General features: G+C 39.2%; 1 protein-coding gene across 3 annotated transcripts in view; it reads right to left on the bottom strand.

Annotated features, from left to right (window-relative positions):
* Positions 1 to 4,275: 4,275 nt before the first annotated feature.
* The window catches only part of CCNYL1 (cyclin Y like 1), a 35,595-nt gene continuing 13,937 nt past the window's right edge, over positions 4,276 to 25,933 (bottom strand). Inside the window, exons 4-10 of one of the 3 annotated variants that reach the window (XM_006051326.4) lie at positions 20,642 to 20,742; positions 17,503 to 17,538; positions 15,216 to 15,267; positions 14,494 to 14,613; positions 10,437 to 10,603; positions 7,022 to 7,184; positions 4,276 to 5,767 (exon numbers count right to left, since the gene is read on the bottom strand). In XM_006051326.4, the coding sequence (XP_006051388.1) occupies positions 5,651 to 5,767; positions 7,022 to 7,184; positions 10,437 to 10,603; positions 14,494 to 14,613; positions 15,216 to 15,267; positions 17,503 to 17,538; positions 20,642 to 20,742 (756 nt within the window). In that variant the 3' untranslated portion in view covers positions 4,276 to 5,650. Of the gene's footprint in view, positions 5,768 to 7,021; positions 7,185 to 10,436; positions 10,604 to 14,493; positions 14,614 to 15,215; positions 15,268 to 17,502; positions 17,539 to 18,561; positions 20,593 to 20,641; positions 20,743 to 25,933 lie in introns of those variants that run through there. The other 2 variants (XM_044937698.2, XM_006051327.4) reach the window with 2 other exon arrangements.

Genomic DNA, 25,933 nt, shown 5'->3' with positions numbered 1-25,933 from the left:
GGTGGCTAGAGAAATAGGTCATAATGCTTTAGTGGTTTAGTTTCAGAGCTCTTTAATTGGTCACGTTCAACAGAATGAGAGGCAGTAGAATTGTTCTATGCATAGATTTGGGTGCTAGACTGACAAGGGACTCAAATTCCAGCTCCATCGATCATGGGCTGCTTGATCCTAGACAGATTACTTAACTTTTTAGTACTCTCATCTTATTACTTTCTCATCTGTGAAAGGGGGATAATGATAGTCTTTATATTTTAGAGTTGAGAGGATCTGAAGGATTAAACCAGGTTAAGGTAAGTATCAATAAAAGGAGGAAGCAGCCATTCAGACATGGGATGGAAGAGAAGATTAGTTTTCAAGTTTGGGTCTGTGTAAGAATCATTGGGGGTTCCTATTAGAAATGCAGATTTCCTGGCTTTGCTCCAGAAATTGAGATTCGTTTAGTCTAGGGTCCAGGAAGTGGGTCTTTTTGTTTTGTTTGCTTGTTTTTAGTATTATTTTAGGTTTACAGAGAAGTTGCAAAAATATATACATCTTGCCCTAATATTAACATATCATAGCACTTTTGTTAAACTGAAGTCAAGATTATCATTTTAACTCGACTTCATTTGGATCTCACCAGATTTTCCAGTTTCTTTATCTATTCCAGGATTCTACTCATTTCTTACAGGCTTTCAGCCCATGAGGCAGATGGTCTAGGGACCACATCTTGTGAAATACTAGGACACGTAAAGGACCAAGCAAGGTCAAATTGCCCTATCCTCATGTTGGGAAGATGAATGCAATTTTGAAGCAGAATAAATTGGGGAGGGGAGGGGATGGGGGTGGATATAGAAGTTTGATTTAATTTAAGAGTTGGGATGGAATTGCCTCCGTTGGATGAGAGGGGTTACCTTAAGAGTGAGGCATCTGTTCCTAACGCAAGCTAAAAGAAGTTGTGGGGTTTGGAACGTGGGGTTGCTCCTTAGCCTTAGGAGATGCATCTAGAATTGTGGGCAGGTCAGGGGACTGAGTGCAGCAAATGTGGCACAAGCACCTTGAGGGCCCACGTAGTTGATTAAAGGGGATCACAGGGACCAGTTGGCCTGTGAGCCACATAAATCCTGTATTTCCTGGAACCTGCTGCTAAGGCTTTGGAAATGGATCATAGTAGTAATAAGCATCAAGCACTGCCACATTGGGCACTAGCAGAAAGTCAGAGGGTGAACTTGAGATGATCCTCTTGAGAGGCCAGTGGGAGGTGACCAAACACTGAATCTCTGCCTTTGGAAGAGTCAGTTCCCACAGTGAGGAAATACAGAGCCACCATCTGGGGAGCTACAAGGTTGGAAATGAGAATGCTATGATGAAGGAATAGATGTTTTAAGAGAAAGAACAATCTGAGTAGATATGGACACATTCTTGAGGACCTTAGGTTCTGAGGCTGTCACTGGGTTTTTCTCATATTCAAATTACTAGCTCCCTTCACACTTAGAATAATCACCTAACCTGGGCCTTTTTTAAAGAATGTTAACCACTTTTCATTTGACTCTGGATTCCTAATTTCTATTTCACTTTCCTAGTTCTTTCTGCATCCTAGAGATCCTAAACCACAAACTGGTATTCTTAAAATTTGTTTCACATTAAGTAAATGTTCTCTCATCTGCCAAACCCATTTAAAATAGACTAGTGTAAACTGCCTCAGAAGCATACAGACTGCACCTCTGTACAAGGGACCAGACTGCTGAAGCGCTCCTGGATTTTTATTTTTCCTGGCAGTGTCAGGATGGCCAGGTTAATAAGCTGACAGTTAAGATTTTAGGTGATCTAATCCTTGATAGATGCTAGGTATCATCTACAGATTCTGCACAGAAACTAGTACTTGCCTGAGAGAGGCTCTGCCAGCTGTTGAGTGCTTTACCAAGTAGCTGTGTACTCAAAGACAACAGCTTCTGGGTGAGGGAACAGTCCTAGTCACTTTACATGTGGTTAGAAGGCTTGTGTGATGAAAGAGTTCAGGTAACCTACATGCTGTAGGTAAACACTTCCAAAAACATTGCATAACCTAAAATATAGTGAATTATTTTCCAGTAAATACTGACTTCAGCACTTTAAAAAAATCAAGTAATGGTATATTTTATAGAATGGGAAAACAAATGAAACCAGCTGTTATAAAACCAGGATTTAGTCATGTTGAATTTCAATAATGGGCATACAGGGTGCTTTAGGAGTAGATGTGGTAGAATAGGGTCATGACAGAATCTGATACAGGATGGAAAAAACTTCTCAGAAGCACTGGGCCCTAAGTTGTCTTAGGGTGAACCACGTGAGTTTAATGTAGAAAAATGAGAGTTTCATTTGGTTCAAACCTAGATTTGAAACCTGTCTTTTCCTTCTACAGTTCACAGTATTCCAGTTAAAACTGCACTGTCAGTATATTCCAAAAACTAAAAATGAAAATAAATTTGAGTTGAGGTTTTCTTTTATAGTCTTAGTACTTTAGGGAATAAACCCTTCCAAGTATCTCAAAACTACCCTATTGCCCCTACTAGGAACTAGTTTCCATGCCCTATAGTATTTATGAGAACCTACTTTCAGTGGTTTAAATCTTTAAGTTTCCCCCATTTATCAAAATGGCTGTTACCGTCTCTAGAATTAACACTGAAAGAGCAATTTTTAGTGATTCTACTAACTTGTCTTCAAGCTACAGTTATGTCCAATGTTCCCACCCCCACTTTTTTTTAACCTTTGACCACTCAAGGTATGTCAGCATTTCTACTTACTAACTGGCATATTATTACACGGTACAAACTATCTTAGTGATCTGCAGTAGTTTTTCTCTCCTTCTGCACTAATTCAGATCATTTCTCCTAATCAACAACTTATCAAGAATAAAAGATCTGACCTTAAGTAGTGAATTAAGGTGGATGAAAACACAACAGTACTATCAGGAGTGATGGAATACTGCTCGAGCGCGGTGACTAGGGTCTTAAAGAAACCTTATGGTGATTTTGTATATTACATGGCTTGTTTAAAAGTCACCCTCTTTATAACAACCGCAAATCTACTTCCTCTTCTTCCATTTTCTTTCCTGTTCAATGGCTTTATATCCTCAAATAACTCATGTTCTGATTCAACAGTATTTCTTTAATTCCTTTCTTTCTGTGTTTTACCTTTTATCTTGCAAAGTGCTTTTTCCTTTTGGTACAATAACACACAATTCCAAAGTGCCATCTAGTGCACTATGCCACGGAGCTCTACGGCCAGTGATTTTAAGTGTACTAAATTATCTTCTGGTTGAAAAGAACATAAGCCAAAGAAATAAATGCCTACCTCTTAACTAAAGGCAACGGTCAAAACAACTTTTGAATGGTCAGTTGGAAAATGCTTTAAGGCCTGACTATCAGAGCTGATGGAAAACATTTGAGCTAGGCAGAACCATAATGTTATGTGAACAGTGAGAAGTTACACAGCAGCCATGTATTTTAATTAAAATAGAGTTTATTAGCTTTTCTTTTAATATAAACATGAGGAAGAAAAACCACATAAGTTGTAGCATTCTTTTCAAAATAAAACTGCAATCAATACTTGAATCTCCAAGCTCCATAAACAATATTTTTTGAGGTGGTAGATTGTAATATTTTTATATCCATTATTTATCATTTATGTCTGTGTCCTTTAAAAATGATGGAACCTGTGGCACTCAATATAATGTGAAGCCTTGCTATAAAGAGAGAAAGTATTTCTGGCCCAGAAATGCTTTGTTGACAGGCAAAATTCCTAGGATTACATTTGAGAAGGTAGGGGGAGAAATATTTTACGTAGTTGAGAACACTTTTTTTAATGTTTCAAGTTTAGGTGACATCATTACCAATTTCCTAAAAGACTGATTACTGGACCTCCCTGTCTTTTAATGGGCTTCCTGGTGGCTAAGTGGTACCCTGTGTTGTAAAAGGCCTGAGGTAAGGGTTCCTAAGATTTATCTTTCCTCAAATAACAGAACACACCTACAGCCAGGTCAACACACAGGATAGAAAAGCTGTTTCATATCACTTACTTTCCTATCGCTGCTGCTGCTGCGTCACTTCAGTCGTGTCTGACTCTGTGTGACCCCAGAGACGGCAGCCCACCAGTCTCCCCCATCCCTGGGATTCTCCAGGCAAGAACACTGGAGTGGATTGCCATTTCCTTCTCCAATGCATGAAAGTGAAAAGTGAAAGTGAAGTTGCTCAGTTGTGTCCGACTCGTAGCGACCCCATGGACTGCAGCCTACGAGGCTCCTCCGTCCATGGGATTTTCCAGGCAAGAGTACTATTAGGGTCCAATTCCTTTCAATTTATTACAGGAGAATTAATGCTGTTGTTCATAATTCCTTTACCAAATCTAGAAAAAAGAAACTTCGGTGCTCAAGCAGATAAACAGCCCACCCAAAGGACTATTTTAAAAAGAGGCGCCAGGTCTATAAAGACACAGATATCCTCCTGAAGTCTGTGTGCAATTTGAAGCTCTGATACTTGTAGAAGTATAAATGCTACAAACTTACAAAACATCACCTGAGAGTTTACTTGAATTTCTTCTAAATTCATTAATTTTTGTAAATTTTAAACATTAAGCTCTTAATTTTAATTTTTTGTTTCAGCCCATTGTTTGCCATCTTCAAGAGGGGCTGAAACAAAAAATTAAAATTAAAAGCTTAACATCTAAGATTTACAAAATTAAATTAGTTTAGAAGAAATTCAAGTAAACTTTCAAGTGATGCTTTGTGTCTATAGCATTTATACTTCTGCGGCAGTGTCCTGGAATGTCCAAGCACACTGTATTAAAGCTTAAAATTGCACCAAGACTTTTGGGACACCTTCTATTTCACTATCTGCTTATTCCTGGACTAACAGGTTGGCTGGAATTATGAAAATATCCTTTAATACAAGTATTTAACAAAGAGGAAAATCATCAGAAAATGAGAAGCACCATTAGAGTTAACAAGACACGCAGCATGGACCCAACAGAAGTAGGTAACAACATACTTTCTCTGCTTATGATCCCAAACATGCTAATATGCTAATAAGTAGTGTTTGCAAAAAATCTGAATGACAAGTGTTATTCAGCAGCTTTTTGGTTTAAACTGATTGCCAAAAATGACTAGCAGCTTCAATGAAATAGTAGGGAGGAAGAATCCTTCAAAACCTAACAATGCTACAACAGTCTGTTCCTAAGTGGCTTTATGAGTTGTTAGGAGTCCCATGTTCGAATAGTAATACTGCATTGATTCTAAAGGAATATGCAGCAATATGGGCGAGAAAAATAGGAAAAAGTAAGTTATATAGTTAGTGTCTTTAAAGTCTAAAAATTTAAACTATTAATTAAAAAAAACCTCACATAGCTCACAGTTATTGGCCTACATAGTAAGCAAATATCTGTGGGTGGGTTGGGAGCTTTTCGCTTTGGAGTGGTTTTTGTAACTCTGTTTACATTAAAAAGGACAGAAGAGTGTGTTGCATTGACAAGTCCAGTTTTTTCCTATGACCATAATCCTTGCTGTCCATGAGTCTCTTGAATTCAGTGTCTTTCTGTTAGGTGAAAATACTAACTGCTGGTTTCTGAGCAGGAGAGGTGGTATTTCTCCAGTCCTTGTTACGAGGGGTTCATGGTGTTACAACCCCTCACCTCTCTCTGTTTATGAGAGGATGGCGTTGGAGCGCTGAATACCAATGAAATTCTCAGCGCTGAAAGACCTTCTCACAGCAACTCTGCACAAGTCTTTGTATTTGTCTTCACACAATCTGGAGATGGCCTAAGAAAGTCAATCAGATAGAACATAGGTATATTTAGGGGAAAAAAAAGTTCCAACCTTAAGAAAGCATCATTGATAAGCCACACATCTGCATTCATTTAGGTTCACAGTTACTGCTACTTTGGATAGCTCGTATCTACACTGCTGATTCCCTAAGGTAATATCCTTGAAGGGCTATGATGAGATTGCTGGGGCAGGGGGGAGCTTATTTAAAAACTGGGTTCCCAAAATAGGCCCCGTCTAACAGCAATATGATGTTACCTACATACTAGATCCTTAAACATAATGAACACACCTGAGCAAAATCAGTCTTTACCCAGCTACTCAACTTCTATTCAGTCTTCATTATTTACTACACACTCTAAGAAAATTTTAATGAGGTAGGTGTGTGTTGAAGGCAAGAAAGGTCTAATGATGAAGCACTACCAGGTGCTCACATGCATGTAAATTACCATGGAAAAACGTCTTATTCCAAAGTGCCAAGGTACCAGAAAAGTGTCAGTTTTATATGTATTCATTTCAGTTGTAAATTTTGCTGTATACCCACCAAAAATCACAAGCTACTTCAAATTACTCTTCAAATCACCACTACAAATTACTTCATCCCATGTATGTTACCATTTCCATTAAAAACCCATGTACTTTCTACATCCTGTTTCTGAACCCACATTGTAATTTCCAAGTACAGGTCTCGCAGGTTAGCAACCGATGCTTCTGGTCTAATAAACTCACGGGACACACACTGCAAGCTAAGACAGTTAAGAGTGGTAAGTAGATTATCAATGTACATATGATTTAGGGATACAATTATAAAGAAATTATGCCTGTATGGTTATATGTAAATGAAAGTTAAGTTGCTCAATCATGTCAGACTCTTTGTGACCCCATGGACTGTAGCCCACCAGGCTTCTCCGTCCATGGGATTCTCCAGGCAAGAATACTGCAGTGGGTTGCCATTTCCTTCTCCAGTAAGTGTGGAAGTTCAAATGGAAAACCATTAAGAACAGATTAAATCTGATTTAAAATATTCTGAATTATGGTTCCAGAAGAGAGAATATCTGTACTTTTTTTTTTTTTTTAAATAATGTGAGATCCCTAACCCATAAAAGACACAGGGAATAAGATGCCAACGGGTTCTTCAAACTGTTAATTTAACAGCTTTTCATTTTCCTAGTCACTGCTTAGTGTAAGTTAGCCACAGATGTTGGCTTTGGTGGCTGACAGAAAACCCAGTGAGTGATTCCACAGTCTTACCTCTAGGTTCTGTGCTCTTTCTTTGCTAAGAGGAGCAAATAGAAAATTCAGGTTGTTGTCATCTGCTAAGGAGCGAAGGTCAAAGTAGTATTTGGCATAAACACTGGCGGGAACATTAATATTAAACTGAAGGAGCTCCAGAAAGTGCCTTTCCATCTCATTCCTGGGGGAGGAGGACAAGACAAAACCAACATAGGACAATTTCAGTCAACCGGGCTATCTTCAGAAACCCCATTCTGAGCCACTACAACAGCTCGAAATACTGTTTTTAAACAAATAATGGCTGCCCAGCTGGATTAATACACTAATGTTCCAACAAGGTACGGCTATTTGTGGTTCTTTCTGCGTCCTGGCACTTTGAGTTTGGGACGGGGGGAGAGGTTACGGCCCTCTTATGCACCCGTGCTGCTGACTCGGGGGCTCATTCTTCAGAGTTCCATTAGTGCAGCCGTGCATTCATGCTCCATGCTCACTCACAGGGCCCCGCTATAGTCTTCAGATGAAAGGAATGATGTATGCTGTTTATTAGCTCTGGAGAACTTGCAGACATTTTCACCGGGCCGATAACAGGAAGGGGCTTATTGAAGTAGAGACACGCCAACAAAAGCAGTAAGCACATCACCACGGCAACAAATGGCGCCATGGAGAGCCCCTGCTATTATCCCTGAGGGGAGAAGACTCGAGGCAACAGGGCTTCATCTCAGATAAATAAATAAATCAGCTACACTCGATGGCAAAGGGCATCCCCTCCCCCTGCCCATACAGGGGACTGTGGCAAAGGGCAGAATGCAAGTTTCTGTTCCTCTTAACCCCAGTAGGATGAGAAGGTGTTCCTGGGACAGGATGGGATACACTTTTTAAGCTATGGGAGGCAGCAGGATTAAGGGTAGATGTCTGGGCTAGACTAAATGCACTCGAGCATATGACCTTTGATGGAGCAGTTTCCCCTGTGCTCCATCCGCCCCTAGCTAGGACAGAAGGTGCATACGCACGCAGGGGGCGAATTCAATGAAGTGGGAAAGTAGGGTGCTGGGGGCAGGTCTTTGCTATGGGACCATACACAGTCATTTGCTTGTCTAATGTTTAAGTAAAGAAAATCAGAGTAAGTCTTACCACTTTCACAGCAATCACTTTAAAGAGTTAATTATATAAAAATGACAAATACCCAGACAAATGAGAGTGACTTATTTTTCAATATATTTGTTTCCTGGTTTTAAAGTGTTAATATTTTATCCATTGGATAAGTCATCAAATGCTTGATGTTCTCCTGTGTGGAGAGCACAGTGTGAGCAGAAATGAGGTTTCTCATTTGTTTAACTTTAAACCTAACTGAACCTACCTCCAAAATTAATTTCCTGTTCATATGGCCATAAGTCTATAGAAATGTAAATCAGATAATGTTTTGATAATCAGCTAATCAGGACTTAATTTACTACAGGAATAAATGCACTTCACTATCCCTTTTATATTCTCTTCCACTAATACATTTTAATTGTGTGGAAATACAGTACTTCATAGGATTAACATGTCTATTAACAGAGCTTTACTTACTGAAGAAAAAAGCATTAGGCCTACAGAATACGCATCTTCTGCGTTTTTTTTTTTTTGGTTGTTTTTTAAATGACTAGATGACTGAAGAGCATGCCATTTATAGGCGCAGCAAATTTTCTGAACAGCAGCTGCTCAGTTTAACTTATTCTTTTGAAGGGAAATATATTCAAACAAGATACATGGATGTTAGAAAACTTTTAAGGAAAAGCTGATAGATGCCAATTTTTCAATTTAGACTCAAAATGAGACCATTACAAACAGCAGGGGGATGAGACAAATGTGACTTGAGCACTTGGTTGTAATGCTTTCCAGTTTCCAAAGATCATAAACAAAAGCAGCCTATTACGAACACAGCTCCTGGTGATTCTGTTTTACACAGCAAAGTGCTGTTTACAATTAGCTTCTTCCTGTGGCTAGACACTGCCATCAGTGCTACTGGGCTCACATCTGTGAACACCCACACACTTCCCTGCATGTTCTCGGATGCTCTAATTGGACCTAGAGCCCCTGTCAGCTTAGTTGTATGTTCTGAGAAAATTTCAGCTGCCATCATGGCAGGCCTGGTGTTTATGATTACACATTTTCCTTCCTTCAAGGAACCAGTTTAGAGATGGATGATAGTGGTGCTCAATGTCACTCATTTCTACAACTTCCAAAAGTACTTGTACTCATCTCCAATTATCTGCCATAACACTACAGTGGCTACCAGCAACATCACCATGACACTTTTTACCACCAAAGTGGACATTTTCACCAAAAGTCACTTTGACAGCTACCAACAATCACTGGTCCCTTCTCTTAGTCACAAGCTTCTTTGCTTCAGTTGTAAATATGCGCTTTGGTAATTCTGAATTGAGAGTCAGGGGCAAAGGTAGCAAAAACAAACTCTTGCCACTGCCTGCCACGACCTTGATCGTCCTCTGCTGTTCACTATAATAAAGAGGTACACCTTTACGTTTTCCTAAATGCCACCCACAAGGACATTTTTGCTGTCAAGTGAGCACTTCTAGAATCTGCTGCAAATACCTCTCTGGTTCCTGCTGCCTCCCACCCTCGGGGCCTTCCCCTCAGCCAGACTGGAAGCCTGATGTTTCATGCCCATGTGAGCATGCCATCTGTGAGGAACCCCCCAAGTTAACTCGAGGCCCCATCAAGTGCTGCTGTGGTCGCTGAGTGCCCCGGGTGAGGCCCCAGTGACACTTCCTGGGCTACCTGAACAAAGGAGTTTCCTAACTCAGCAGACCTCTATTTCTAAACATGGGGAACACTCCTAAAAGCGGAGGAGACAGAACACAGAGATCTGAAACCTCTCTGTGTGGTTATCTGTACATCATGGTTTCTATAACAATAGAACCTTAGATACAACCTCAGATTACAAAAGAAGAAAAGACCTGCAAAAACAAACGTACAGTGTGTGACTCAAGTTGAAGTTATAACCTCTCAGTAGTCTGGAGGTGCTAAGACCTCAGCAGTGACCATTTAACTTCCAAGGCCAGACATGTGCCTCTTAAAAACGGACTGGACCGGTAGACAGCTTTAAGAACGATTGTGAAATTATCTACTGCATCATGTTGTTCTGGTAGTGAGCTTGTAAAATGTTTGGCAAAAACCATCAGAAAAGTAATTTCAATTTATCAAGCAGAATATTACAACAACATACCAAGATTTAACTAATTAACGATGGGAAATACAAATGGTTATACAACAGCTAGATAGGAGTCTAATTTTATATTTATACCTAATTCAGCTCTCTGCACAATGTAACCTTTCTTAAAATGTAACATTTCTTAAGATGTAAACTTTATGGGAGCAAATGAGGTATTGGAAAATGGTTAGACAGTTCACCGTAACCTTACAAACTCACATGTCCTCAACTGTAATGTCCTTGAGGATCTGGCAGTAGTCCACATTCCAAACAGCCTGATCGTCCCAAACCTTGGAGGCAAGAAGAATGGCTCCCAAAACAATTCTTTTCCAGTTAGTGGGGCAAATGTCGATCTCAGCATAAGTTAAAAGCCTTTCTAAGTAAACCTGCAAAAGTAGAGGACTGATCTTTGATTTTAGTTCAGTTTAAGGGCTGTGATAAGAATTATTAGGAATGATAGATTTCATCTGTTTTTAACATGTCTTTTATTCTTTGGTTCTACAGAGACTTTTGCTCGGCCAGCCAAGGCCAAAGGCCAGGTCACAGTTGTAAGGCAGGTATTTCTGTTAGTCTGGTATTTCTACTCTGCCCATGTGAATTTCCAACCCAATTTTGGTCGCAGGAATGAAAGGACCTCTCAGCAAAGGGCATTCTAAAGACAGGCATTGTGTTATTACTTTCCCACTTGCAAAAGGCAGAACATACAGCCCAGCATCAATTCAACCGTTCAGTAAATGCTTGAGCGCCTACTGTGTGCAATGTACCTACCATACTGGTGGTGGGTACGTGGCAATTTTACATAAAGCTTGAGTATGTAAAACTCTGGTAAGACTGAGCAGTTCTTTATCTTCTCTTCAGAGGATAAACTTGAAGATGATAACTGGTGGTCAAGAGAGCCTCCCAGTGGCTGCTGTGTGGCACAGCAGGACAGGCAGTACAAAGCAGCTTTACATTACCACATTTAGTGCCTTTTTAAGGAAGACTCATGCATACAAAGAGCCTTTTTTTCATATCCCCCATTTTTCACATCTCCATTATTTCATAATTCGTCTTACATATTCTGCAACTTAGTCAATTTGTTTGGTTCTGAGGTGGTTAAGAGCTGTCAGTGTCTGAATCCCTGGGGCTCCTCTAAATCTGCCAGGTAGTTTGTGGGATGACTTCATGGCTTCTTTTATATGTGTCAAATGGCTATTCTATAAAGAACCGGACCAAGTTAACAGCTGAGTAAAGTTTAAAGACAGTTGTTGGTGATGGTGTTACCTCTGAAGAAGAGAATATATGCCATTTGACAAAAAGAAAAATGTCCAGTTTTTATCAGAGTATGTTATCAGACTGACAGCTCAAATCTGCCAAAGCTCTCCAAACTCAACTGTTTCAAAGTTACTGAGATTATATACTCTTAGTGAAATTCTGCCCCTGTTCCCCAGAGAACTCAGCATGCCAGTACTAAGAACGAATCTCCCTACAGAGTCCACCTCTCTACTTTATGGCACTAATAGAGGCAGTTCAACCTTAGGGGCAATCCCTCAGTTTCCTCTTACTTTTACTAAAGGCAAACTTGGTCTCATTTATACTACTTGCCCTCCCGTCTCAGTGGAAGTGACATCTCTTTCTTTTTCCTGAAGCTAACTCTTCTATGAAGTCAGTCAGTCCCATCTCTCATTTCTGCAGAACACTGTTCCCACAATTCATCTCTTATTGAACAACCCCCTCTCTGTCAGAGCATTTCTCCAATGTTCTCTTACATATTCTCAGCCCATCCCTCACCACCCCTTAGAACACTTCCCTCAGGAAATGTCCTGAGGCTGGCTCCTCATGACCCATCCTCTCCTCATCCCACTTTAGTCTGCCCCTGGCCACAACTGCTCCACCGAAACTACTCAGGCAGAGTCACTGCTGCCTTCCTAACAAACCACCAGAGCTCTTCATCACAACGCCCCACTCCCCAGGCCTGCCCTCAGAGCTGAAGACACTGCCACACGCCTGGCTGCTGGGACCAAAAACCTCCACTTGAGTTATCTCACTCCAATCTTTTTGGAATTCTTATCTCTGCTTTCACTGGTCACCCGATGGCTCTGCTCTTCTGTCCATCACTTCTGACTTGTATCACTGCCATTGCCTCCTAACTTCTCTGCTTCCACTGACTGCCAACCAGTCTGTTCTCCCCAGAGCCACCAGGAGAGCCTTTAGATTAAGTGCACTTCACGGGCCTGCTCAGTATCTGCCAGGGCTTTCCCATCAAACAGATAACTTCTGTGGCCTGCAAGTTACGAGGCCCTGTGTGACATGCCATCGTCCTTCTGTGAGCTCATCACCTGTGCTCTTTCCCTCACTCCCTACTCTGATCACAGTGGCCATCTTGCTGATCCTGTCTCAGTGCCTTGTGCTCTGCCCCTCTGCCTGTGGGATCAGTGCCCCTCATCTTCCTCAGTCCAGCCAGGTCCTGGTTCAGATCTCAGCTCTGTAAAGAAGCTCTTCCTGGTCTTTCTAGCATGCATGCGTTAAGTCGGTCAGTCGTGTCTGACTGAGTGACCCCATGGACCCGTCTGGCTCCTCTGTCCATGGGGAATTCTCCAGGCAAGAATATTGCAGTGGGTTGCCACTCCCTTCTCCAGGGGATCTTCCCAAACCAGGGATCCCAAACCAGGAACCTGGGTCTCCTGCACTGCAGGCAGATTGTTTACAGTCTGAGCTACCAGGGAAGCCTCTCTAATCTCTTAATCCCTTTACCTTGCTTTCTCTTTCTAGCTTTCACTACTACTTGAAATAAGTCATCTTTTTAAAAATACTCATTTAAAGTCTTATACTCTGCTGTACACCTGATACTAACACAACACTGTAAATCAACCATACTTCAATAAAAACTTAAAATAATACAAAAAAAAAACCAAACAAACATCCTTTGTTTATGTCTGCTACACTTACTTCATAAAGAACTCTCCTCTATCCCCAGCACTTAGAACCGTGACACAGGTAGGTATTTGGTGCATATTTATGCCCTGAGGAACTCCTTGGCAGCACTCAGCATGTGCATCACGCTCTCCTCCTTCAATCTCTCCTGGCACCTCTTCTGATTCTCTCCTGGGTTTCCTACCACTCTGGCCACTCCTCTGGGGATGTGTCCGTAAGTGCTGATAGTCCCCACAGATCTATCTTCTCCTCAATTTTTATTTAACGTACTTTCTCTGCATTTGAACAACTATACGTAATTCCCTGCCTCTCGCTCAGCTTCAGGCTCCAATCCCGTATAGTCAAATGATTGCTAGACACTGTCACTCTGCTGTTTCACAGGTCCATCGGGCTTGTCTACAAAGAAATGCGCCTGTTCCAACCCATACTCTCCTGCCTGCATTTCCCAGCTCTGCATGTGCCAGCGCCACCCTGCCTCTCTCAAGCACATGCTATCTAAGCACTGCAAGTGGCTTGCAGCTCCAAGAAAAGGCCTGTGTCTGACCCGGTGCCCACTGAGGGGTCTCTCTGCAAAAGGAGAAGCCTCCTCTCCTACACTCTGCCTGGAGGGGAGCAGGCAGTGGTGGACGTATTCCTTCCCTCCAGATGATCCAGTTGACTTTCCCCTATAGGTTTGCTATAGGGAGGAGTTAGGCAATCCCAACTACCTCTCAGCTGAATATGATTTATTATTCAAATGATAAAATCTTACCATAGGAATTCAGTATGGATGACACAAAGGTCCTTACACAGCTGGAGCTTGGCAGGCTAACTTGAGTCCAGCCTTTCCAAGCACCACTGACACCCAGTCCTGGGCACCTTCACATGCAGGCACCAGAGGACAGTAGAGATGGTTATCATCATCGTCCAAGGACAGGGAGCTGAAGGCAGTCAGACTCAATCAAGACACACACATTAGAACAGCCTAGGCAACACAGCCTGAGACTCAGAAACACACTGAATCTGCGCCTGCCGGGGACCAGAAAGTTGAGTGAGCACCTCCGTCCTCCCACCCAGCACGCTGTCAGTGTGACCTGTGTGCACTGTGTGTCATGTGCCCTGAGGTGTGGCAGGAGAAACCATAAGTCTCCCCTGCTGCCCGTAACACCAACTGTTTTGTGATGAGAAAAGCAATGGCAACATTTTAAATCATTATGATTGCTACAGCTCAAATCTGTACATTTTACTTCCTTTTGATACATTTCTCTTTAATAAAGTTCTGATGATCATTTCAGGAACCTACTTTCATTTGGAAAACAGGCCCATACCATCTGTACAAGAAAAAAATGTCTAGAGATGCTTCTATTAGAGAAAAATATATTACCAAAGTCACTATTGCACATTCGGCAGTCAGCTGTGCGGCACTGAAAAGAGTACGAACAAATCTGTAAATGAATTTGTGTTCAGGGTCATGCTTAAAGTACTCCTCTGGAACCTTTTCTCGCTGAAAGAAGAAAAAACACAATGTAAGTATCCACTGAAGGAAAATACTTAAAAGTACCCTCAAGACAGCAATCTTCACACGTGTGCCCACATGCTACTTAAACACCTTTCCAGTGTCCCGTAACCAGAAGGCTCTAAGAGTTTGCTGTCTTACACAGCCGTCACCAGTCACACGTCTACTGAGCACCTGAAGAAGTGAATTTTAAAACCCTGTCATTTTAATTAGCTTAAAATTGAAACCCTTTTTTAATGTTCTCCTTAGAGGTCTTACGTATTTGTTAGGAAATGTTTATATTATGTGATGCTATGGAAAATCGTCCTTTAAAAAGCTACATTTTCTGTTACTTGGTGTTTACTTACCCGCTCACTCGTCATACAAAGCGCAACTCGGTTCTTATCAGTCACACCCATGACACAACATGCCTTTGGTAAAATGATTAGACATAACATGGGGTGGGGGAAGAAGACTTAAAAGGAAGACAATCTTGGCTTCGAGCTGGAGGCAGTAATTTTCTTCTAGTAATTAATTTCAAAGCAAATAAGCATGAAATAAACACAACTGTAATAAGAGAAAAACATAACTTCAATAAAAGTGACACTTACTGTGAGTGGATGTGATCTCTCATCAAAAATATCCAAGGATCTATTGGCATCTCTATAAAATAAGAATGTATATTTTAAAAATTAATTCAGGAGTTAGTAGCTTAGTAAAGTATCTGCTAAGAGTAGAGAAAGGAGTAGAGGAAGCTTAACCTTCAATAAAGCAAACAGTTTTACATATTCTCCTAGATTCTGCCCTTAGAGAGGTTTTCTGACCTATTTTATACTCAGCACACCAAGTTGCTTGAAATCTTTTCTACAACCAGCCAGAGTTGCCTTTACCTGCACAGACCCCTTCTAACAGGCAATGTTAGTAGACCAATACATTTTCACTGCACTAACCTCACACTGGAATATACAAGAACATTTTATAAAGTGGCAGTAGTGGGCAATAAAGTCTAACTTCAATGAATGTAAATATGAGATTCATGCTTTTTTCTTGTTTTTTCCCCTCTTTTGTTCTTTATATTATATTCTTATTATAATATATATGTTATAATATATAACATAAATTATATATATATTATATATTATGTTATATATTAATATAATCTAATTCTATAACTATATATTTATATTGTTATTTCTTGTCTCTTTTAAATAGTCTGAGTTAAAAATGTTAATTGTCTTTTAAGAGAAACCAGGCTTTTTATTTTAAATTCCACCACACTACTACTCTGTGCCCATTTAAACAGCAGTTCTGCAAATGTGGTCTATAGGCCTCTGGGATTCTCCCCTGGCCCCTCTTCAGAAAGCCTGAAAGTCCAAGAGTCAAAACTGTGTTCTATAAGAATAACAAGACATCACCTGCCTTTACACTGTGTGACACTTAACTATGATTGTATAAAAGCAAAAATGGGTAAAATTGCTCGTTTCTGAGTGTGAATCAAGGCAGTGGTATGAAACTAAATTAGAAGTAACTCAGTTATTCCTGGCCAAATGCATGTAGAAAGTCTGCTTCACTTAAGAACATCCTTGATGAAAGAGTAAAAATTAAGTATTCTTAAACCTTTACTCTTCTTTTTCATATTCTAAGTGGAAAGTATGCATTAAGCACTTGTATGTACTGAAATATGGCTGTGTTAAGGAAGAGCACTTGTAACTTACTGGTAAGTCACTTTTTTCCCTCTAGAACATCATATTTAAACCACTTTTTTCATGAAACACCAACTGACAGTCATTTTTTCAAAAAATGAATAAAGTGAGCCTGTCACTTCAAAGAAAACTCTAAACTATTTGTTACCAATGATAAAATTCAAACCATCAAGCTAAAAATACCAGGATTTTTGGAAAACGTGTGTACCTTCTAGTGTGAGCTTTATTTATGGTGAGCTTAATTTCTCAATACTTAAAGACTTTTCTGATAAGATGGGTGGTGATACTAACAAGAGTGAGTTTTTGACACTGTCTAAAGAAATGTGAGCCAATACTTTGCAAATGACAATGTATAATATTATAAAATCATGTACAGATAAACAGATCCACTCAGTATGCAGGACAGATCAATGGGCATTAATTTAACATAGTATCTACTTCAAGTTCACTGATAATGACTTGGAACTCCATCTTAACTAATTTAATGAACTAGTACATGTGGATTTTGGGGACAGTATCAAAGAATATGCCAAATTATCTCAAGGCTTTAAAAATTCACCTTTTCCCAACTATATGTCTGCATGTGGCTGGATCTTCATATTGCTTCTTCAAAGCAAATGACTGAAAACAATGTTGATATGAGAATCAACTGTCTCCTATTAATGAGATACCTTTCTCTCCACTATTTTGTTGTGGAAAATGGTTATTTTTCATTAAAAAAAAAAAAAAAAGACTTATGTTAAACACTGGGATCCCCAACCAGATGGTGGTCTCATCCCTCAGGTGACAGTTTTTGGTGTCCTGCTGTGGAGAGAAGCAGCATGTGCTACTGGCCCCTAGAGGGTAGAGGCCAGGGGTGCTGTGAACACGACAACGCACAGGACAGCACCCAGCAAAGCTCCATTCAGCTCAGAATTTCAGTAGTGCTAAGGAAAGCCTGTTTTAACATACAATGCATTTAATTTTTTAATTTTCAATTTCAAATACAGTAAATATCCATATAAACCACATAAGAGTGGTTAAAGAATTAAGAGTCCCAAAATAAAAATAAATGACTCACTTCCATACTCTAATAAAAGCACTCTAACAGTAAAAGCTTACTCTAAATACTGTCTATAGTTATTACTTAACACTAAACTTGATACTGTGTAAATTAATTAGCTGGAATAACAAGATAGGTTTTAAAAGAGCTCACCTGTTCTTTATGTGGTAATATATTGCTAAGGTCACACTGTGGAGGAAAAAAATATATTGTAATAATTGATTTTTATCACATTAGGCCTGAAGACATTTAACAAGGGTTGGCAGAGAGGTAAGACCTTCCAGATGCCCAGTGGCCCCCACATCCTCTAATTCAGAGCACTACCCACAGGTGCTATCCCCCATATGTTTTAGGTTCTTTGGCTTTTAGCAAAATTAGGAGACCCAAAATGCTAGATGTGCTCTTAGAAGACATGTTTGGGTTGATTATTATAAGTTATTATATATTTCCCCGGTCATTTGTCCTTCTATGCACGAATCTTTCGTCCCATACAAGTTATATCATCTATCCACATGGTTAAATTTAAGCCACACACGGCTTTTTGTTAGGCACTGCATATCAGCTGATTTAGTTCAGTATCCCTCTAACATGTCTATTTTCCATTATTTCTCTAAAAGTAAGTAATACAAGTGCTCCATACCAAATAAAATGGATTTAAAATCACTTTCACACATAATTATTAGAAAATTTAATATCAAAGTTTTATAGTCACAAAGTTGATGATAAGCCTAGTTATCCTGAAATAAGCACTGCTAATAAGGCAGCACAATACAGCACAGTACACTATTAATGACAGGTATTTCCAAATTATTTTAAATAAAGTATTAACTAACCAATAGATACAAGTCCTCAGATACTTTTTACATTACTATAGCCCTAAGTTATTCACAGATGCTGTGTATTAGGCCATTAAGGGGTTCTCTGGTTAAGTTACTTGTTTCCCTTTGTTCTCAGTATCTAAAATGAAACTCAAAATAATTGAGAGAAGGCAAATCTGAATTTTGTAACTAGCCTATAGAATCTTAGCATTTGCAGAAAGGCCAGTAACACTGTTAGCATCAAAGATGGATACTTCTATAGTGCTTCAAAGTTTCTTCAAATTGATTTTAAAGTCACAGAATTAAAAGTTACATGATAAAAAGGGCAACTGAACCTTATATGACACTTAACCCATTTTACAAATAAGGGAATCAAGGCTAAAAATTGACTTACTCAAGGTCCCACCAATTATCAGAAGTAGTTCTCTTTCTCCTACCCTTGAAGCAGAGAGTGGTTCCCAAGCTCAGCTGCATACTGGGATCACCCGGCGCTTTAAACACTGCCTGGCTTCTGCTTCAAAATGCTCTGATTTAACTCCATTAGGTACGACCTGGGCAACAGGATTTAAAGCTCCCCAGGTGACTGCAACGTGCAGCCAAGTTTAGGAATGAGTGAGTTAGGGTTAAGATCAGAATCTCTCAGGATACTTTTGTCTATAAAATCATGCCTCACACATCATTCCCCAGCTTGTCAAAAGGGTGTGTGTGTGTGTGTGTGTGTGTGTGTGAGAAAGAGACAGAGGGACAGAGAGCCAGACAGACCCACAGACTCTGTGTCTTGGAGGCAGAGAGGAAAGGTGGAATTCATGTGTTCAGAGATATACATGAATATCTTGAAAAAGTTGCACAGGTGATTCTAATAAGGCTCACCTACCCCACTGAAAACTAATCCCATGGTACTTTTCAAAATCATTCCTAAAAGCCAATTTGCCCTAATTTTCTCAGTAAACCTTTATTTCACCAATAATGAATGTGCTGAATGGTCATTTTTAAAACTTAATCAGAGAAAAATTTACTGTATTTCCAAATATTAAGACTAGGTTGAGAATAAAAAGCATGAAACCTACTCATCTTTAAAACTACTTCTGAATTATATACTGGAACATCAGGCTCTTTTGAATTGAAAAGAAGTTGTGAGTCTAGCCACAGTGAGAGTAGTTTTTTAACCCACAGATTTAGTGTCTTCGCTGAATAAAAACACTGATTTCGAGAGAAGTGCCAAAACTCAGGACTTTAAAGAGCAATGGGGCTCAGTTTTTGTTGAAACACAAGTTGACCAAAACTAATATTATAAGAAAGTTACATTATTATGATTGTGAACTGGTTGTTTTTAATTAAAGTTAGAAGTTACTGATCATTTAAACAGCTAAAAAATAAAAAGCCTTGCACATTAATAATGAAATTAAATTTATAAGCTAATTATATTTTTAAGACAGAAAACTAAAATTGATGATAAGGATACTAATATTTTCAAGTAGCATTTCCCAAACTGTTCTGGAAAGTCAACATTCATATGCTAAGGAGACACTAGTTAATGTTCCATGGACAACTCCAACAGAGGCAGGGAGGTCTGCATCCTGTTTTGTTTTTAATTCTCTCTCTTAAGTAAACTTGAACATTCCCATCATTAGGGCGTTCTGAATTGTGCATCTCTAATTGTGGACTATGAGGGGCTTCCAGAAATGGAGAAATAGTTTTTGTCATCGTAACACTGTTCGTGTCTTCTTAAGTATAAGCCTGACCACAGCCTTGTTTCTGCAACTTCATCTCTTTTATTGTTCTCTGCTTTGATTGATACAGTGTGTTGGAGATACACAAATATAAACAAAAATTAAATGTGTCTATTAAGTTAAAATCTTAGTTGAACAAATTTCATCTATGGAGAAATTAAGCTTGAGAGTATGCCCCTTGAAACAGTTTTGATATATTTTCCCCCTCTTTGAGGGAGAGAAAGGAGAAGTAAAATTTCATACAGAAATACTGCAGGAAAAAAATGCAGGGTGTGATAAATCTGACCAAGTCCAATTAAATTTAACTGCAGATTCGCTTTGGTGCCAGTAGGGGACACGCTGTTCCTTCTTCTAACGGTAGCTTCCAAACTAGTATACATTGTTGTAGGACACTCCCAACTCATAAAGAAATACTTTTTTCTAGAAACATACAATAAGAAGGTACCCCTCTCTTTCTCATTATGTTCAATATTATCTTAACAATAGAAATCATCAAATAAGATTTACATTTTCCCTGGGATTTCTTACTTGCTAACTGACTTTCCCTTCTATCATGTACTCTATGATAAAAATGGAAACTGAAGACTCATATTTAGGTCCTTGAAACCAACATATAGTTGACACCAGTTTCTTAACCTGATTACTGAAAAGGACAAATCAAATGAATGAAATTACGTATGGCTAGAATGGTTTCAGCAAGAAGGGGGTCTGTCACTCAGCCCTTGGCAACCTAGTTGTACTCACCATTTTATTGTGGTTCTAAGATTAGGCTGGCTGACTGTGCTGTCATCTAGAAATATGGTTGAGCATGAGCTATACTTTTTAGTAAGCTGCCCTGGAGATACCTGAAGGGGAAGGGAGATAGAAGAAAATGTCACAGTAAGTTAAACCTATAAAAGTGTGTTTTTTCCTTGGTTAAAATGTCAAACGATAAAGCATTAAGATTTTCCTTACACTCCATGAACTGCTGAGTGTTGCATCACGTGCAGCTCCATGGGAAACCTCTGTACTCTAACTTCCACAGGCAAGATCTGAGAAATGTGGTATAAACTGCTGCCCTTGATACAGGACCCATAAATGAACCTGGCAAGCACCTATTATAAATTGCCTTTATAATAATGTAGAAAGCATATAGTAAGATTTCAGTGTTTCTTCCTTAAGCAATGAAATGCAGCGGAGATTTCTATTTCTATTCATTTACTACAATAAAACGCACTGCTTTATGTAATATCGATGTGAGAGCATTCCACTGCAGTAAATGAACGCCAATCATAAGTGTATTAGCTTGGGAGACAGTGTGAGGAAACAAGCGTTTTTGAGTCAGAGGCTGGGCATGCCAGGGCTGCTCTATCACTTGCGACCTGGAGGCCATAGAGCTCTCTGGGCCTCAGTTTCCTTATCTGGAGGACAAAAGGGTACAGCTTTAAGATTCTCTCACAGCCAAGACACAGATAAAGCAGCTCTGAGAATTTAACTTCTCATTTCATGTTTAAGTAAGACTGCCATATATTAGACAAGTGAGAGCCTCAGAGAATACTTCCCACTCATTTCAGTTTTATTAATTCTACTCTACATGCTATCTGACGCTCATCATGGCACTCTGCTGCCTTGCGCACGCTGCTCTCTGCCTGCACTGGCTTCTTCTTCCTCCTTGTCCCAGCAAATTTGACCCCATCGACCTCCAGCATACCTCGGCCAGCAGCCACACCACTGAACTTCTCCCTTTCTGCACACTTACACATCTAATTCACCACCTGTTACATGGTCTCAACTGCTTGCCTGGTATCCCCCTCCTAAGTAAGCAAGCAAGCTCCTCCAGGTTACGAAGATTCTTACTCCTCCTACTCCAGTTGCTGAGCACAGAATCTGGGACAAATTAGGATTCAACAAGCCTTTGACAAATTATTTAATATCAATTACAACTGGAAGGTAAATCATACTAATGATACACATTAGAACTATCTGCAGTGGTGCTGGATAGGTGACAAAGAACTTTGTGAGACCCTCTAGAGAATAAACTGTCTTTAAAACACTTTAGAAGTATCCATTTATTTGTGAAGAGCCCAAGAACACAGCCATAGTCAAATACTAAAACAGCCTAAACTATGTTAGGACAATTCTCTTCTTTTAAGTAAAGGCCAATAATCAAATCCCAGTCACTGTCAGTAGCTCAAAGTAATAGCATTCTTTAATACCACAGAACTCAAACAATTTTAACACTTGGTTCTGTTGGTTTTTGTTTACTAATTCAGATGAGCCTTCCTTCCTCCTATTAATATAAAGTAGTTTTCACCATGCTGTCACACTCTATCAGTGTCCTCCACAAATACATCAAAGGTGAAACAAGGAGAAAATCTAGTCGATGTTTTTTTAAAATACAGAGCATTTAAATAAACAGTGCCAATAGCCAATAATAAGAACTATCCAAATGGTGTATAAACCACCGTTTGCTTCTTCCAGATATTTTATGGCAAGGCCACTTACTCCTTTATTAACAAAAAGTTCTAGACATAACATACCTGAAAAGTACCACTATTTGGAGGAATTTCTCCTTCAAGCTAGAAATGATTTAAACTGAAACTCATATATTCCTTAAGCTATCTGGTTAATGTGTAATTTTAGAATCTCAAAGGAGACACAGCATGAAAACTGAACACTTATTCAAATGCTTATATCCTAAATGAAGTTAACTTTTAAAAGGTCACTACTATTAAGAGTATGATGCACTACACATAGTAAAAGTCAGTTATGACTATAAAATCTATCTATGAGGGGAACAAAAATAGTAAGAAAATGCACCAAAATATAGACTCGTTGGTACAGCTTTGGCTTTGGGTGATATTTATCCCATTTTTCTCTATTAAAACTTTTTCTCTATTATGAATTATATCTGTTTATCTTTGGAAATATTAGTGCTGAAATATTTAAGAAGTTTAATTAGACGTGGCGCTACAGACTATGGCAGGGGGGCGGGGGGCTCATTTAGTCTACAGCAACCTACAGACTACTGGCTAGATCCTACCAAGAAACAGTGAACACTTCTCCAGGCCTACTCCTGAAGTGATTCAAACTTTTGGCATCTACTATTCACTAAAGGATGGCAAAATTAAAGTTTCTGAGCAAAGCCTGGATATATTAGCTGCCAACAGCTCACTCTCCCCTCATCTCACTTTAAAATTTAAGGTAACTGTCCTTTATGATTAAAGCCTTATCATCGCTGGCGCAAAACCTCAATAAACTACACTGACAAAGATTAATGATATAAAATGCAAATATAAAAATCAAACAGCAAAACCCACCACTGATACTTTAATGTTCACTGAAGAAGAGTGTTTACCATCATTCAGAGCTAAGGACAGAACAGATGGACTTTTACAATCTTTACAAGAAGGGAAAAGGCTTACTTAGTAGACTTCAGGTTTAATGGCAGAGACTAGAAAATAATCATACTGGAAGACTAATAAGTAACAATTGCCCCCAAAACTTATCATTAAAAGTCAAGCACCTGTTGAAATTCTGCCCCCACCCAGTGAATCTTCCCATCCTGCCTACTGCCTCTGAGTTTAACCCATGAAAAAATTAAGCTGAAATTCACTTTTTGCCTCCCCTTTCCACAAGTTTTAGATGTGTTTATTAATAATTATTAAGACTTTTACTTAAAATTTTGTAATACTCTATGCATTAATGTGGGGCTTCCCTGGTGGCTCAGTGGGTAAAGAATCCACTTGCCAATGCAGGAGATGTGGGTTTGATTCCTCAGTCAGAAGATTCCCTGGAGAAGGAAATAGCAACCCACTCCAGTATTCTTGCCTGGAAAAGTCCATGGACAGGCGAGCCTGGTGGGCTACAGTCCATAGGGTTGCAAAAGAGTCATGTCTGACTTAGCAATAAAACAACAAGAAGTGCATTAGTGTAAACTACTCCATCTACATTACTGCACATTAACGGACAATGTGGCAGGATAAGTAGTTTGAATAGGATTCTTAATCAAGGTCTTAGTAGAAATGTACAGTATTCTAATTATAGGTATAATAGAAAGTATTGTCTGAATCAGTACCATTAATTATACTGAATTAAAACTTTTAAACTTAGAATTTATATTCAAAGTACAAATCCAACTTTGAGTGGACTAACCACAAATCTACTTCCTTTCCCCCTTCTTTCAGAGATATCATCTCATTAGAATTAAAAGTATTTTTTAAAAAAGCTATACCCAAGACAGGATAAACAGCAGATGATTTTTGATGTTTGAAAGATGAAAAAACTAGATAAAGGAGTGGTAACGGACATGGCAGAACAGAGGAAGCACAATCTTGGAACCTACAGAGTTACTGGGATGGGAACAACAAAACCAATTTGTCTTACAGAACCCAAGGCAGGTTCAGAATTCAGAGGTATGGTCACCAAATCCTTGCAGTGAGGTCTATCAGTTAATGAGTGTGCAAAGTGATGCTTCCAATTAGATCTTAACAGACAGTGAGGGACCATCACATATTTGAGGGAAACCTCCAAGAAGTCAGAGATCAAAACAGGAAGAAGGAATCGATAGGAATGATAAAAATGCAGGAGCAAATAAAAACTTAAAAAAATCTTCAACATCTACAGAAAGATGAGAAATTGCATCAGTGAAAAAAAGAATAAAAGGATGGAAGACAACTCTATAAAAATAAGGTAGACAAAACAATATATTCAATAGAAGGATTAGAGCAGAGTCAAGGAAACCCCCAGGAAGTAGGACAAGAAGCCAAAATGGAAAACAGTAGGGGAAAAAAATATCTGTGCAGAAATATGCTCTAAAATTTTCAACATCTGACTAACAGGAATCCAAAAAAAAAAAAAGAAAATACCAAAGACACACATAAAAAAATTCACTAGAAGAGATGTTCTGTATGTTTAAAGGCCCCAACAGAGTGACAAGGTCTATACCAAACCATATTATGAAATTTCAAAACCCCACAAAGACAGAAGTTACTACAAGGTTCCACAGGAGGAAGGAATGGAGAAATGACTAATCTGGTAAGATACAATGTATCAAATTCAATAGATTTAAGAGCAACACTGTAAATGAGAAGACAAGAGAGAAACCTCTCTAGAACTGCAAAAATTAGTTTCAACCCAGAATTCTACACTTTATCAAATGTAAGGAGTTTCATAGAGGCTAGGTCTTTAAAAAATTTTTGCCCATGTGCCTTTTTCCAGGAAAATGTGCTCCAGTAAAACAAGAGAATATAACAAGACAGAGGGAAACAGAATCTAGGACATAGGGGATCCAACACGAGAGAGCAGTGATGTGAGATCCCAGGTGACTTCACACAGATATCCCAGGAAATAGGCACAGAGCCCGTCTAGGAAACACTAGTATGTAGAGGGTAGGAAGACAGAAGGTTGGCAAGAAGTGTCTCCAAGAAAAAATGGAACAGATGTGGTTTTGTGGATGGAAAATATTTCTGATGGGCATGTGACAAATGTTACAACATTTGGGGGAAAAATAGCTGTTAAAAAACAGGCAAGTGAATATAGTCAGGAAATTGATTCCACAGAAAAAAATGAAGAATGTGAAAATAGGGAGATTGGCCAGGGAGCTACTCAACTGTGTTTGGCTGTGTGAGATCATGCTTGCTAGAAAAAGCAGAACTGGATTATCCTGAGAAGTGCAGAAGCGCTTAGATTTCATTAATACTGAAAAAGAAGACCGAAAGGCGCACGGGGAGGCGGCACAGAGGCCTATGCGGCTCAGCAATGAGCAGCACTGCGTAGTCACAGCGATGGACACAGCGGTTCTGGCTTAATAAAAACTGACGCACGCAAAGGGGGCAGAGGACGGAAATAAAATCACGGTGGACAGGAAGTTAAGATTTCACCTGCTGTGCCAACAAGTCAATGGACAGTGCTAAAAGTTAAATTACCTATTACACTTTTATTATTTTGGTTAAAAACTAAGATCAAAAATTTAAGGCAAAAGAATTTAAGCTCGATCTTTATACTATAACCATATTATTGAAATTTAACTTAAATGTCAGGACCCTTAAAAAAACA

This window comes from Bubalus bubalis, chromosome 2, assembly GCF_019923935.1.
Source record: "Bubalus bubalis isolate 160015118507 breed Murrah chromosome 2, NDDB_SH_1, whole genome shotgun sequence".
Taxonomy (NCBI): Eukaryota; Metazoa; Chordata; class Mammalia; order Artiodactyla; family Bovidae; genus Bubalus; species Bubalus bubalis.
The sequence above is the reverse complement of the archived record's forward strand: the minus strand, read 5'-3'. Positions and strand labels throughout refer to the sequence as shown.